This window comes from Protopterus annectens, chromosome 7.part0 (genome assembly GCF_019279795.1).
Source record: "Protopterus annectens isolate FY-2018-M chromosome 7.part0, PAN1.0, whole genome shotgun sequence".
Lineage (NCBI taxonomy): Eukaryota > Metazoa > Chordata > Ceratodontiformes > Protopteridae > Protopterus > Protopterus annectens.
The window spans coordinates 1,557,001,493-1,557,017,793 of NC_056739.1; the positions used below are offsets into that span (position 1 = coordinate 1,557,001,493).

A 16,301-nucleotide genomic window follows, 5' to 3' on the forward strand; every position below is an offset into this window, starting at 1 on the left:
ATCCAAAATCAGATTAGTTTAAACCGTAGCCATTACAGGGCAAAAGGACAAAAAGTGAGCAGACAAATCTGGACAACATGATGTAACGGAGTCAGTACTTAACAAATCATCAAGTGTCAAATGGATTTACACACCAAAAATTACATCAAACACAGAGAAATACTTTCAAAGTCCTACTAGTCTATTTTTAGGCAAAACACCATGAACGATGACCTTCCTTCATCCGTGAAATAACAGTAATATATCCCATATGATTACTAAAGACCCCATAACCAAAAAACTGCTCAAACAGGAACCACTGACTGCATAAAATTACCAGACCTTTCCAAATAAGGAAACTGTATGCGAAAGTTGACCTTCATGTTCAGATAACGACAGTCATAGATCCAAAATGGTTGACAAAAATGCCACAGCCGAGAAGACACTTCTGAAGAACAATCCACTTCTAAACCGAAATCTACTTCCAAAATAAAATCCACTCAGCCCGTAAATGACAATGGAAACAGGAACAACACTTATGTTCAGCCCCAAAGGGACCAATGTAGTGGACAAGGAATTCTCCCGACTGGAGAATAAGATACTGAAACCACTCACAACCAGGGCCACCAGCGAAATGAAAAACACAGGAAGCAGCAACAGTAATTCAGATCCAGGCATGTCTTCTAATGGCTATACTTGAACCTGCCACCTGTGATGCATCTTCCACAGCATGGGAGATCAGCCTCATGGCCGCATTAGAAATCATCTGAAAGGTGGCCAGGTGCAAGATGACTCTAATTTGGTCCTCGGCAGGCATGGAACCAGAAAAAGGTCTGAAAAGCTCTTTTGTCAAATCTCTTTGCAAACTCGTAAAATGTGCCAGTTAATTCAGCGACCACAGGGCAAAGGCTGCTGAAACATACACACACTTACTAAATATGTCTAAACCCTGGATTCCCTATTCGGAGGATGGAAAGAAGAACTCTGTTCTGGAAGCTCTTTTTTGGTGGCTGCCGCCACAAACACGGCATCAACTGGGACCCCCTTGCTCCAGTTTGCCCAGTTATTAGGAAGAAATAACACTATCAGGTCATTTATGGATCAACTCCACAGTACCCATCTCCTTCCCTGCCCAGTGAGAAACAAGATCTAAGAGTTCATCAGCTGGGTGAGTCACCCAAGAAGTAGATAGGCTAGACCTAAGTGTGCAAGAACACCGATTCTTCCTGGGAGGAAGTATCACAGGGCCAAACATCTTTTTTGTTTTAGGAGCTCTAGGATGTCTCCAGAATCTAGGTGTCTCCCTTTACATGTCCTCTCCGAGGGGCTTCCACAGTAGGGCTGTCTGGAGAAGTATCAGAACAGATGAGGACGTCCTGGGGGACCGACTGAAGACTTAATCGGGCTGACTGTCCCAGTGGAATGGATAAATGAAGATCAGAGCAGAGAACCAAAGAAGGTAATGTTGTTTGATTTAAGGAGGGCAGGAATCTTTTAACTAGATAAAGCCCTCTCCACAGCCTCAAAAGCAGAACACCTGGGGGGAAACATAAGTCAACTCCAAAGGAGATGATAATTCCCAAACTGTTGGCTCCTTTAACCTCACAAGCACTCCATCCGAGGAGGAAATAGGACCTAAGCTGTCCAGAGCTGAAGCTCCTAGGTGAATGACATCAGATCCAGAGGTTTGGGATAGACTGCAAAGCTTAAGGAGCCATCTATGTTTCAAATCAGAGAGTCCTCTGACTCCAAAAGACTTGGAGCCAGGCGACTCAAGGAAGTTAGCAAAGTAGAAGAACAGATCACCTTCGGATCTGTTGAGGACTCCCCCAGGTGTCTTGGATCAGAGAGCCCAGAAACAGTGGGTCAGACTGGAGAAGCAGAGATCAAGGGAAAAATGGATAAAGATTGGCTTGCGATTCTGGCAGGAGTCTGAGCCAGAAGCACTCCCATCTGAATCCGAGTTCTGAAAATTTTTCTCTTCATCCTATCCATATCAGCATCAGATAAGCTTCTGGAAGACCTAAAAGAAGACGTGGAGAATGGAGGTCTTAATTGCCTGCAGGTGGATCCCACCAAGAAGGGTGAAGGGAGCCACAAGTGACTGGATCTGGTAGGAGCAGAGAAGTTTGGATTCAGAGGATTTAGACTTAGAACCAATCAGATCTGAGGTTGTCAGATCCAACTTTTTCGACAGCTTATTTGGAGGCTCCAATGAGGGGCTAATGAGGAAGTGCAGTCTGGTGAACTCTTATGCAACTTTTTTATCCTTAGAAGCAGAGTCTTACTTCCTCTTGTCCAGTTTCTCAGAGGGGGTTTGAGCCCCAGCTACGGAAGCAGAAGACCCGTCAACAACAACTTGTTTATACGATCAGTGAGGGCTCTGAAATTGCACCCAAAGCAAATATAGCAATCTGTGTCCAAATGAGCGGGTCCCAAGCAGTATACATATTCTATGTGGGCATCCAAGTTAGGAACGTTATGCCCACAAGTAATGCACTTTTTAAACTCAGTAGGCTTGTTGGTCATAATGGAAGTCCACGAACCAGAAAAATCATTAAGACTATGTAAATAACATTTTTTTTATTTTAAAGAGAAGAAGAAAAGATAACAGGAATAGAAAGGAACTACCACCAACAATGGTAGTGTAAAGGATACTCTGAGTAAGTTTTTTTTTTTTTTAAATAACAGCATACTAACTATGGTACTTTAGAGAAGTACCAATAACAACAGTAGCAGTAACAAATTAGCTAAAGATGCTAACAAACTGGCAAGGGAGGTAGGAGAAAGTCAAATTAGGTACAGGGATAAAGCTCTTCTAAATGTAACTCACAAAAGTTTTGAAAATAATTCCCAAAACTCAAGAGCAACGGGATCAGTGTCTGAAGCTGAATGGTGGCAAACAAGATCTGGGTTATTTTAGGTTGGTGGCATTATGGGTTAAGGAAGGTGCTCAACATTTTTGGATCCAAGGATCCGGTAGAAGCGGATCCTTGGATCCAGAGTCTCTGGTCCAAACCCCATCAGACTGAATGAAAAGGACATCATCAGATATATTAATTACTCAGTTTTAATGTCACACTTGACTAAATGTAGGATTACCAGCAATGAATATGTATATCTGATTGCAAATCGATAGTAAAGTAATAGTCTACAACAAATCTTCATTATTTTAAGTGTGTGTGCATGCATGCTGTAGGGAAGATTGTGTTTCTCAACAATGCAGCATACACATTCTTTGACCTAAACCATCCCATTGGTATCTAGGAAAGTCTTTCAAGGACTTCACAGCTGTCTTACGGAAGCTCACTGGCCAATTCTTTCAACCTACAGACTACAGATTTCCAGAATACAGACCTACACAAATGCAAGTGATAAGCCACAGGTCACTTCAATTTGATCATACCTGGAAGAGCTGGCCAAGGGGATATCATTTTAAGTACAGAGTAGAAGACTACTGTTTCCAGAAGACTACACCTTGCATATTTTCCATGCTGCAGTACATGTTAGAAGATGTAACAGACAAGAATTAATATTTGATAAAGCCTTTGTGTAAAAGGCAAGCATTACACAGCAGTTGATCTTCCTAGCTAAACTACTGACAGTATGGAAACAAACCAGAAATATTTTTTTCACCAACAGGTGCTAAAAGCTGAGTGCATGTTCATATGGATCAAATAAACTTGCCACAGAGGAAAAAAAATAGAATCTGAAATTATAAAGGAAGTGCTGAACAAGGGAAGGTACTGGTAAGGTGAGAATCAGTGACAAAAATGCAGGTAGGTGGCTCAACTGTCTGACTCTCTCTTTTTTAGAAAGAAGGAAAAGGGTAGATGAAAAAACATTTGCTTAGCAGAAGCCATAAGAAGCCATAACAAGTAACTTGGAAAGGAGCAGCTAAAGGTGCCTTGAGTTAAATTATACTTCTGGTTTAAAAAAAATAATTGAAAACAAACCACACGTAATAGGCAAACACACACACACACACACACACACACACACACACACACACACACACACACACACACACACACACACACACACACACACACACACACAAAGTGAACCACTACAGGAACAAGAAATTTTAATAACAGATTAAGTATTTTTGTTTTACAAAAGACAAGACTTTATTCTGAATAATTTCATCTACAGCAAATTTCTCAAGTATTTCAGTAACATAATCTCAGTTTAACAATAAGAAGGGTAGATACTGTTCTGCAGAAAATTATAGCTGTTGTAAACATGAGTTTTATTACAGTTCTTGACCCAATAGTGGACCTGATTCGTAAATGCAAACAGACGTTTAAGCAAGTAAGTTCACTTTAATCATTTTTCCTGCAAGCACTTGTTAAATTGGAACAAAATTCTCAGTAGAATTTAAAAGGCTGATTTATGCTGTGTTTTTGGTACTGCTGGTAACATCTCAAACTAGAAGTGCATTTCTACTATCAGAAATAAATACGTTTCAAGTCTGGAAAACTTCAGAAATTTTAAAGTAACTATTCTTGATCAATACAGTAGTGCAGCTAAATACTGTTGCTCTCTCACTTCAGCTCCTGGCTTGCATACCTTCTGTGCATAACTAACATGTTCACATAGGTTCACTGCGTTCTCCAGTTTCCTCTCACATCCCAAAGAACTGCCAAAAGGTGAAGCATAAGTTTGTATGACTACCCTGCGATAAACTGACATCTCATCCTTAGAGTTTTTACTTGCAGAGACAGAAGCAGTAGCTGGATCCTTTAGGATCCAAGATGATTCTTAAGGATCTCTGACAATTATTCTACTACATAAAATCTGTTTTTTTAATTATTCTGGTCAGTTTTGGCACTCATTGTTAGCCAGATAAATCCACACAGTAATGTGCCTGTTTTACATGCAGAACCTTCTACTCAATTTTTAAGTGAACGACTAAAATAAAACTTAATTTTCCTGATGCAGAATCATGCAACACCTAAGGCAGAAACATTAGGACAAGGTTAAACATACTGCAGTTAAGCTATAGCTATAAGCAAACACTTACCATGTTGTTTCTTCTGTCCACTTTCATCATCCTTTAAAATCAGCTGCAGTGGCATCTCACGTTCAATACTAACCGAGGAAATTCGGGAAGAGTCCCAAGTAATACTGAGTGAACTGAAGTTATCAAACTTGCGTCCCTGCTGGTCATAAACTGATAGGTCCAATACTGGATTACGATAGTTAGAAACGGGTACCTATAAAACATACAAATTCAATATCTTGGCATTAATGCTAAAACAAAAATCAAAAAATGAAATATTTACTTTTGGGGGCTGTTAAAGAAACAAAATGAAAAACTACAGACTACAATGCAGTCAGTAGGTTTTTGTGTGCCACTTTCAGAGAGTAGTAATTTAAGAAGTACTAAAGAATCTCTCATGGACCTGGTGCCAGGAGGAGGAGGAGGTTGAAAACAACTATTAAAATGATTCTCTGGTACCCAGTCTGCCCAACAGGAGAAAAATAGAAGAGTGCAAGTGGACCAAACTGCTATCTGCACTACACAGAAAGTACAGTTGTGTACACTTACCATAAATGTAGATGTTAGAGTGTATTCACTGTTGCAGTTAGCATTCAGTCAGGTTGCCTCTCAGATTAATAACTGGCAGGCTTCAGATTTTGCCCTCATTAACCTTTCCATTTTTAGTCATATCGATATGTGGATGTGCAGATGAACATCCTGATGTTCTTCGTGTTTCATTGTTGCAGTCATTACATTTGGGTAATCTGCTGGCAGGTTGCCCTCAGTCGGCCTGAATTCCAAAGTCTTGGGTCCTGCTTCGGTTGCTGTCTTCTCTTCCATGATGTCAGGTCGTCAGGGGTATAAAACATGCAGCCAACGCCATTTTCTTTAGTTTTTCTAGCCCCCGATGTCAGGTGCCCCCAAAATGGTCGCATATATATATATATATATATATATATACATGCATCAATATAAACTTTACCTTCATCTACAAGCAAATACACCACAGAGGTTGTAAAAGATAGAGAAGGAAAGATAAACTCAAGAATGACAGGGGGATGGGCAGGAGGCTAACCTGGACTGCACCAGTGAATAAACTCGAACATCTACATTTATGGTAAGTGTACACAACTGTACTATGTTCTTCGTGTTTCACTGTTGCAGTCATTACATTTGGGTAGAATCCCAAAGCAATGGTTGGGAGGCTGGAGCTAAAGAGCATTAGGTGCGGCTATAAGGCCCTGCAGAACTACAGTGGCAAAGCCTGCCCTGGACTTAGGGTAGAGAGGCAAATGATAATGCTTTGTGAAGGTGTGAATAGAACTCCAAGTAGCAGCCTCTAGAATGTCTTTGGTTGGCACTCCTCTGGGAAAGGCTGCTGAAGTAGCAGCAGCTCTGGTGGAATGAGACCTAATGCCCTTGGGCACAGGTTTACAATGGTGTAGGTAGCAGAAACGGATGCAGTGGCTTATCCATTTTGAAATTGTCTGCTTTGAAATAGCCTTTCCTTCTGATCCTGCAGCATATGACACCAGTAATTGCTCAGTTTTTCTTAGAGCTTTAGTCCTGCTCAAGTAGAATCTTAGCTGTCTGTGTACGTCCAAGGAATGCAGAATTCTCTCCCCCTTGTTCTGCGGATTTGGATAAAAGGTTGGCAGATGAATTGTTTGATTAAGCGCCACACTGGAAACCACCTTAGGCATAAAAGAAGGATTTGTCCTCCGAGACACCTGGGTAAAATATGATAAAAGGCTCTACAGCCATGAGGGCCTGTAGCTCTGAAACTCTTCTTGCTGAAGTAATTGCTAGTAGCAGAGCTGTTTTCCATGATAAGAAGTTTATATCAGCAGTAGCAGCTGGTTCAAATGGAGGCAGGGTGAGCTTTTCCAACAAGTAATTGAGGTCTCATGCAGGTAATGGTGATCTTCTAGGAGGCCTTAAATTTTTGGCTCCTCTAAGATGCTGCTTTAGTAAAGGATGAGAAAAGATTGGTGGCTCTGTATTGTAATGAGCCGAAATGACAAGGCATGGATTTTAATTGATGAGAAAGATGGGCCTTTGTCAAGCATCTCAGTTAAGTATTGTAATATCTGAGGAATATTTGGTTCTGCTGTATCAGTTCCTTGTGCTAGGTTCAAAGCACAGAATCTCTTCCATTTGTCAGCATAAGATTTTCTAGTACTAGGCCTTCTGGCTTCCAAAATGACATTCATCACAGCTTTACTGAGAGGTGTTGTTTGTATAACTACATGATCAGCCATGCTGCCAGGTTCAGTGTCCTTAGTAGATTGTGCAGGATCCGATTGTTTTGCTAGGACAGTAGTTGAGGTCTTTGAGGTAAGGTCCATACTTGGTTTTGAGACAAGTTCCTTAGGACTGGGTACCAGTACTGGTGGGGCCAGTCCGGGGCAATTAGTATCATCTTTGGTTTCTCGTCTGACTTTTAGGAGGACCTTGGGGAGAAGAGGCAGAGGAGAAAGGCGTAAACTGATAGGTTTTTCCAACTAAAGGAAAGGGCGTCCACTTTCCATGCTTGTCTGTGATAAGTCCTTGTGCAGAATTTTTTCAATTGATAATTATGAGGAGAGGCAAATCGATCCAAGTCTGGGCTCCCCATTTCTCTGTTATCATGCTGAAGACTTGTGGATTTAGTTTCCACTCGTGAGGATGCATAAGGTTTCTGCTCAAATCATCTGCCAGTGTATTTTTTTTTCCTGGCAGGAATTGAGCTTGAAGATGTATTTGGTAGGTCAAAGCTGTGTCCCACAGTGCCATGGCTAATCTGCAAAGGGAGTATGAGTGTGTGCCCCCTTGCTTGTTTATATACCACATGACTGTGGTGTTGTCCATCTTTATCAGTAGTTATCTTTATCAGTAGTTGTCCTGGATGAAGTAAGTCCTTGAAGGCTGTTAGGGCATTTTGAACAGCTAGCATCTCTTTCTGGTTGATATGTAGATGCATTTGTTTTGAGGTCCATATGCCCTGAATGCATCTTCCTGCCATGTGGGCCCCCCAGGAATAATCCGAGGCATCTGTTGTTAAGGTTTGGCTGGCAGGGGGGAGAGTGAAGGCCCGTCCCATGTTTTGGTGACATGCCTTTGCCCACCATAGAAACTCCTGTTGTAGGCAGGGAATGAGAGGAATCATTGCTTCCAGACTGCGAGAATGTTGACTCCATAAACTTTTCAGGTACCACTGAAGTTTCCTCATATGCAGTCTTGCATATGGAATCAGTAGGATGCAAGATGCCATGAAGCCCAGAGCCTGCAGAATTTGTCTTGCAGATAACTGGGTTTTTGTTGCCATCAGTTTGAAGTAAGTAGTCAGTTGCCTTTGCTTGTCTGGCGTGAGGTAAGCCATCTGGGCAGTTGTAATCAAGCTTGCACCCAGGAATGTTATCTTTTGAGAAGGTACCAGTTGTGATTTATTTTCGTTTATTGTGTACCCTAGGCATGTTAAAAGCCTTTTCACAAATGCCAGGTGTCGAAGAAGAATGTCCTTGTTCTCTGCTTGAATGAGGCAGTCGTCTAAGTAAGGATATATTTGTATACTTCTTTGTCTTCAAAATGCGATTACTGGTGCCAGGCATTTTGTAAAGACCCTGGGCGCAGTAGATAAGCCAAAGGGCAGTGCAGAGAATTGGTAATGCATTAAGCCAGCCTTGAATCTGAGGTATCTTCTGCACGACTGTCTTATTGGGACATGCAGGTATGCCTCTTTTAGGTCTAGTGTCACCAGCCAAGCATTCATGCCCAGCATGGGCAGAAGCTGCTGCAAAGCAAGCATTTTGAATTTTGGAATGTCCAGGCATGTGTTTAAAATCGATAAATCCAGTATTGGCCACCAGGCCTTGTCCTTTCTGGGTACCAAGAACAGTCGAGTAAAAACCTTGTCCTTTTTCCTGTTTTGGTACTGGCTGAATGGCCCCCATACCCATAAGGGACGTAACCTGTTTTTGTGCCTCTGCCCATTGATTTTTTGGCAGATCTGGCCAACCATTTGCCATTGGCAGTGTGGAAATGGAATCTGTATCCCTGTGATACTATGTTTAGTACCCACTTGTCCTGGGTTATAAACTGCCAATTTTGAGCAAAAAGTGCTAACTTCCCCCCTATGGATGTTGCCAAAAGATAAGTGCTTGGTGTAGGCAGAGGGAAGTCATTGGGATTGTTTTCTGTAGGTTTGCACTTTATCTCCTCCAAATTTGGAGGTAGAAGCGCCCCATTGCTTTGACCTGTATGAATCTTGCGCCTGGTATCTGGAACCCTTAGGGCATCTGGCTTTGCCACTTTGAGCTCTGTCTGACACAGGAAAGGACCAACTTTTTGTAGGCCAGTGTCTACTGAATTTTGGTGGCTGCACTTGTAAGAAGTCTTTAACAGTTTGCATAGACTTAGCTTTGTCTTCCATTTTCTTTAAAACCTCTTCTGCCTTAATACCAAACAGAGAATCATGTTGTAAAGGTGCATCTAGCAATTTAGTTTTAACATGATCAGGCAAATTTTGTTCCTTTAACCAGGCATGCCTTCTAATCACAGATCCAGTAACTGCGGCCCTGCAGGAGGCCTCTAAGGAGTCAAAACCACATTGCAAAGTATGCCTTCCAACTTGTTCAGCTGCATGCAATAACTCCTGCAATTCTTTATTTTCTGCACATTCTGAAATCAACATCAATTTCTGTTTCAGCAATCCCATAACATGTTGTTGGTACCTTAGCATATGAAATTGACAGTTTAAGGCCCTGATTGCCAAGGTTGCAGATGTATAAACCTCTTTTCCCCCATCTGACTAGTGCCCTTGAATCTCTGTCAGAGGGGGTAGGATTTTTTGCTGTTGAGGCCTTAACTCCCTTTGGACCCTGTGAAATAGTTTCAGGATCAGCAGCAGGGTTTCTAAATACAAATGTATGTGAGTCAGGGACCCTGTAATATCTGTTAGGCTTACTGGGAGCCAGAGGTAAGGAGTCAGGGGTCAAGCTTGACTCCAAAAACACATCATCCACAATGTCTAAAACAGGGGGAATGGCTAAAGGCTTGTGCTGAGGGAGAAGAAGGAAATCCCTCAGCCTCTTTTTTGATTCTGAGAAGTCTTGACTCTCCCAGTGAAAATGCTCCCTCAAAGTATGCAAGGTTTCTCCACATGAATAATCCTCAGGAGGAGATGCAGATGGAATAGACTCTTCAGCATCAGAATCCTCATAGGGAGGTACAGATAATTCCTGATCAGAGGAGGAATCAGAAGAAATAGAAACCTGATCTGAAGATTCATAATCAGTGTCTTGCCTAGGCCTCTTATCAGGAGGGGGGATGGGTACCCCTGATCAAGGTAATAAGGTCTTCACCCATTTTGATCATCTGTTTTTAGGCATAGAGGCCTGTGCACAAGTCTCATGCGTCTTTTTTTTAGTTTTAGAAGTTGCTTTTGTCTTTGGTTTTGCAGCTGTCGTTGGTTTGATATACAAATGTTGAGGTCTGAACACACCCTCAGAAGCCGGTGCCTGCTCAGTGGCTCCAGACCCATCTGAGGGAGATACATTCGTCAGTCCAATACCTTGAGTATCTTGCGGCATGCCGGACTCCACATGGGTGTCGGTAAAGGGCGGCGACTCGAAAGTAGCGGGTATCAGGGTCTGCGAAAGCGCCTCACTGAGTACCTAGCTTAGGAGAAGCTTCATCGTCGGTTTTGAATCTCGACTGCCTTTCTCTGCCCTTTTCTTTGCGTTTTGTATGTACTCCGGTAGTCGGATGGTTACCCGATGACATTATCCGATGACATTTCTGGGTAGTTAAATCTATTTCCAAAATACTTTGATGCAAAAATATACCGACACTTAATAGTGCGTTGGTTAAATCTAGCACAAAACTGACAGCTAGGCACGTTGTAATCAGTGCCTAGGCAAGGAATACAGTGTAAATGGAAATCCTTATGAGGTATTTGCTTCCCACAAGTAATGCAATTAACTTTTTCTGACAATCGGTAAAAAGCAAGAAAAAAGTTTCCCCAATGGGGTACTTGGCTTTAGTGAAGACTTCGGTCTGAAACTCAAACTCGGATATTTCAGTAGTCGGCCGACCGGCACTTGCGAAATGCTTCGGCTTCGGGCACCGCACAGCAAGAAAAACTAAAGAAAATGGCATCGGCTACATGTTTTATACCCCTGACGACCTGACATCATGGAAGAGAAGACAGCAACCGACGCAGGACCCAAGACTTTGGAATTCAGGCCGACTGAGGGCAACCTGCCAGCAGATTACCCAAATGTAATGACTGCAACAGTGAAACACGAAGAACATCAGGATGTTCATCTGCACATCCACATATCGATATGACTAAAAATGGGAAGGTTAATGAGGGCAAAATCTGAAGCCTGCCAGTTACTAATCTGAGAGGCAACCTGACTTGAATGCTAACTGACAGCAGGAAAGAAAATTCAAGTCCACACAAGCTTCCTTAATACAGCTTATCACAGGCCAGATATACAGTACATGCATGCCTTTGTCTCTTCCAGGGGACTGTTTCCTTCTGCACTCCAGCTACCATAAACAGGAAAAAAAAACATTTGCAGCATTTCTAGGAATTAGGATAATATAGCAAAAATGACACACAAAATCTTAAAAAAGCCCAGAGGCACAGAGTCAGAAAAAGACTCTTCAAAGGGATAACCTTCTATCTGAGCACACATAAAACTTTCAAATTCTATCCTCTTCAGGTCTGATAACATTAAGGTTTCAAACTACACATTTCACAAACTACTGTAATATCAGAGGATGCCTGAGAACTGGAGAAGTGGTGTTTTGGTACCGATTTTTAAGAATAAGGGTGATGTGCAGAGCTGTAGTAACTACAGAGGGATAAAATTGATCAGTCACAGCATGAAGTTATGGGAAAGAGTAGTGGAAGCTAGGTTAAGAAGGGAGGTGATGATTAGTGAACAGCAGTATGGTTTCCTGCCAGGAAAGAGTACTAGAGATGTGATGTTTGCACTGAGAGTGTTGATGGAGTAGTACAGAGAAGGTCAGAGGAAGTTAAATTGTGTCTTTGTGGACTTAGTGAAAGCATATGACAGGGTGCCTAGACAGGAGTTGTGATACTGTATGAGGAAGTCGGATGTGGCAGAGAAGTATGTAAGAGTGGTACAGGATATGTATGAGGGTAGTGTGACAGTGATGAAGTGTGAGGTAGGAGTCACAGATGCATTTAAGGTGGAAGTGGGATTACATCAAGGATCAGCTCTGAGCCCTTTCTTATTTGCAATGGTGATAGATTGACAAGATCAGACAGGAGTCCCCATGGACTATGATGTTTGTAGAGGACATTGTCATCTGTATATAGAGTAGGGAACAGGTTGAGGAGACCCAGGAGAGGTGGAGATGCACTCTAGAGGGGACAGGAATGAACATCAGCAGGGCTAAGACAGAATATCTGTGTGTGAGTGAGAGGGAGGATAGAGGAATGGTGAAGATGCAGGGAGTAGACTTGGCAAAGGTGAATGAGTTTAAATATTTGGGATCAACAGTTCAGAGTCATGGCGAGTGAAGAAGAGAGTACAGGCAGGGTGGTGTGGGTGGATAAGAGTGTCAGGAGTGATTTATGACAGACAAGTACCAGTAAGAGTGAAAGGGAAGGTCTACAAGAGGGTAGTGAGACCATATATGTTATATGGGTTGGAGATGGTGGCATTGACAAAAAGGTAGGAATCAGAGCTGGAGGTGGCAGAGTTAAAGATGGTAAGATTTGCATTGGGTGTGACGAGGATGGACAGGATTAGGAATCAGTATATTACAGGGTCAGCTCGGGTTGGACGGTTTGGAGACAAACCCAAAGAGGCAAGATTTTGTTGGTTTGGACATATGCTGAGGAGGGATGTTGGGTATAATGGGCAAAGGATGGAGTTGCCAGGTAAGAGGAAGAGAGGAAGGCCTGAGATAAGGTTTATGGATGTGGTGAGGGAGGACATGCAGGTGGTTGGTGTGACAGAGCAAGATGCAGAGGACAGGAAGAAATGGAAACCGATGATTCGCTGTGGCGACCCCTAATGGAAACAGCCAAAAGAAGAAGAGCATAAAATCTTAAGAAACTTCTTATAAAGCAATTTTTTTCTGCATCTCTAAAAAAACAATCCTTTCACTCTGCTCAGCTTACAACCCTGGATTCTTAAATGGAGTACTCCTAAGCAAACACCTGCTGTTCGCGCCATTACTTCAATATAGACTCCCTCAAACCACTACACTCAGGCAAATTTTTCTTTTACAACCATTCTTCCAAAATCTGGCACCATTGCAGATTTTATTTTAACATGTTCATCTTTTTTCTCTAGATCTAATAGCTGAACCTTAAAACCACCATGTGATTCATACAATGAAAATCATCAAGCCAATTCTTATTGTTAACTTTGTTTAAAAAATATGCCCTATGATGGAATTCTGGGATCAGTAATGAATTGTAGCTAAATGGAAGAATATGTTTTTAACATCACTTTGGTGCTTTAAGAATAAAACAATTCAAATGTCTCCATCTTCTACAACAACAGACTGAAATTATTTCCCTTTCTAAAATTTGAAAATTCAAGTACTGAGACAAGCATCTGAGCAATCTTGACTGGTTTCCAATATTCCTTACCCAGCATCCTGAAGAGGTCTTATATAATTTTTTGCCAATATACTAACCTCATTTCAAAATGCCCTATCACCCCACTCATCAAATGCCCCTGGTTAGCTAGCAAATCAGGAATATGACTAAACAAAAGAATAAGGCCTGGGCAAACTGGAAGCAGAATACTCAACTGAACAACTGCATCAAGCTTGTATATTTCTCAGAAAACAATCAAGAATTGCAAACAACTGTTAAATCTGTATACTTAAGAGAAAAGCAAGCAAGTACCACCAGATCTCAAATATTTTTGAAAGAAATAAAATCCTTCACTGGCCATATCTCTACATTCCCCACCAGCAGTAATGCCACTAATATCCTCTCTGCAGAGGACTTTAAAAACTTTAGTATCTCTTTCATGCATGACATCACCAACTCTTTCACTCCTTCAAATCGCTCATCTCTTCATTGCAACTTACCAATCAGACTTTATCCCTTAGCAGAATATACAGTGAGCTTGTGCTTCTCAGATATCTTAGTTAAAGAAACTAAGAAGTTCCTAAGCAGCCTAAAACTCTTTTACAAGCACCACCTTCCCTTCACCCCATATTCCTCAGGAGATCAGTAGACAAAATTGCAAAACTTCTCACTTTTATCTTCAATCTTTAATTCACCTCATGAAAAGTCCCCTCTTTGCTACAGCATTCAGTCACTATTCCCCTTCCAAAAGTACATCCTCCCAAAACCCTGAAGGAATTTAGACCAAACTCTAGTCTTTGCCCCACAAACAAAAATCTTTGAAAACTCCATTGCAAACAAATGCTCTAACATTAACAGCTAAGAACTCCTCTCAGATAAACAACATGGTTTCAGAAATGCATTTAGTACTACTACAGCCTTTCTCCCAGCTACAGATGAAATTAATACGGATATCAACAATGGACTCAACTGCTAGAATCTTTGTAGATATGACTAGGGCTTTTGAGACAGTAAACCACAAACTACTCATGAACGAGCTACACAAATTTAACTTTGGTGTCACAGCACAATTAAATGGTTTACAATCTATGTCAAAAATAGTTAAAGTCTTCACAAATAAAGTATAGAGGCACAAGTCCTATTTACCTATAATAGTAGATGTCTGAATTACTCACGGTCTTAGTTGCATTTTGGGTCATCTGCCAAGGTAACCCACTACTGGCCAGCTTCCAAAAGCTCAGACTCCCTTCCATCTCTCTTCCTGTGACAGTTGATTGGAACACTATATCCTCAGAGGGAAGCCTTCAGCTGTGCTTTTTGGCTTCCTCAAAGAGAGGAAAGTACTTGACGTCAGAATCATCTAGCAAGAGTAAATCTGCAGCCAGTCACAATACCATATAAAAAAACAAATCCAACAACAACAGAATCAAAGAGGCTAAAACCCACCTGACTATGCACAATGTGGGGAATGGTGGGTGCTGCGCCACTGAGGCAATGGAGAATTCAAACATCTACTGTTACTGAAGTAGGACTTACATAACAGTACTATTTTAATCATTCCCACTGCCTCAGTGGAATTTCTGGTAAATTCTCAGGGCTTACCATGCATGGGAGGTAGAAGGATAAGGATCCAGGAGCCCCTGGAGAAAAGTCCTAGCAAAGCCTGCTATGGACCTTGAAAAGGTTTCCAGTTTGTAGTGGTTTGTGGAAGTATGAACAGAGGACCAGGCTGATGCTTCTAGAATACTTCTGCAGTTCACCCCTTTCCAATATGCTATGAAATACGACAAGGCCCTAGTCAAGTTTGCCTTAACCTTGCCTGGAAGACATTTAACAAAGTGGGAGCAACAAAAAGTCAACAAGAAAGGACAACTACTATGCAATAGTTTGTTTACTGACAGACTGATCTTGCACAGCCCCCATAAAGGAGATAAACAGCTGTTCAGAATTTCTAAAGGGTTTTGTTCTGTCAAGGCAAGTGCCTGAGCTGTCAGTTTGCATCCAACATATGTAAAATCTTTTATCCGTTATTTTGTTTTTTTTTTGCATCAAGATAGAACACTGGGAGATAGATGACTTGATGCAAGGTAAATTAAGAAATAACTTTATGCATGAATGAAAGATTAGTGCATAACACAACTCCAACCTTCATATAAAATCAGATAGGACTGGTCCATCATGACAGCCTACAGCTCAGAGACTCACCCTGAAGATGTCTGAGCAATGAGTAAAACAGTCTTCCAAGTAATGAATCATAAATCAGCCTCAGAGGCAGTTTACAAAAGAAGGCAAGGTCAATTTTTCAAAAACACAGTTAAAATCATAGGGAGGATGAATTTGCTTTTGAGTCAGTCTCACGTGCATCACTCCTTTCATAAACTGTTAGACCACAAAAAGAGAGGAAAGAGTGGAATCCATGGGCAGACAAAAGAGACAGCAGGAGATGAACTTTGACAGAAGCACATGACAAACCATCTCTACATAGCTCATACAAATATTTCAAAACCAGAGGGGATGAAACCTTTCCGGACCTCTGTTATTGGCTAGGCACCACCTAAAATCTCTTCCACTTTTAAAATAAGATTTTCTGTTGCAAGTTTTCTTGCCTCTTTAAATACTTGCTGCACGTCCCCATGGAGCAAGTGCCTAAAAGGTATCAACCTAGAAACATCCAGGCCGTCCACTGTGATTACTCTAAGCTAAGATATACCATTTGCCCCTGATGCTGTATGAGCAGATCCAGTCTGTGAGGAAGCCTGTGGTAAA

The 16,301-nt window shown here is 41.6% G+C and overlaps 1 protein-coding gene across 3 annotated transcripts in view; it reads right to left on the reverse strand.

The window, feature by feature from the left end:
* NUP210 (nucleoporin 210) overlaps positions 1-16,301 on the reverse strand; it is a 2,490,054-nt gene that overhangs the window by 1,420,171 nt on the left and 1,053,582 nt on the right. For all 3 annotated transcript variants that reach the window (XM_044078102.1, XM_044078101.1, XR_006365597.1), the window contains one exon: positions 5,006-5,198. In XM_044078102.1, coding sequence (XP_043934037.1) covers positions 5,006-5,198 — 193 coding nt within the window. The remainder of the gene's footprint in view (positions 1-5,005; positions 5,199-16,301) is intronic.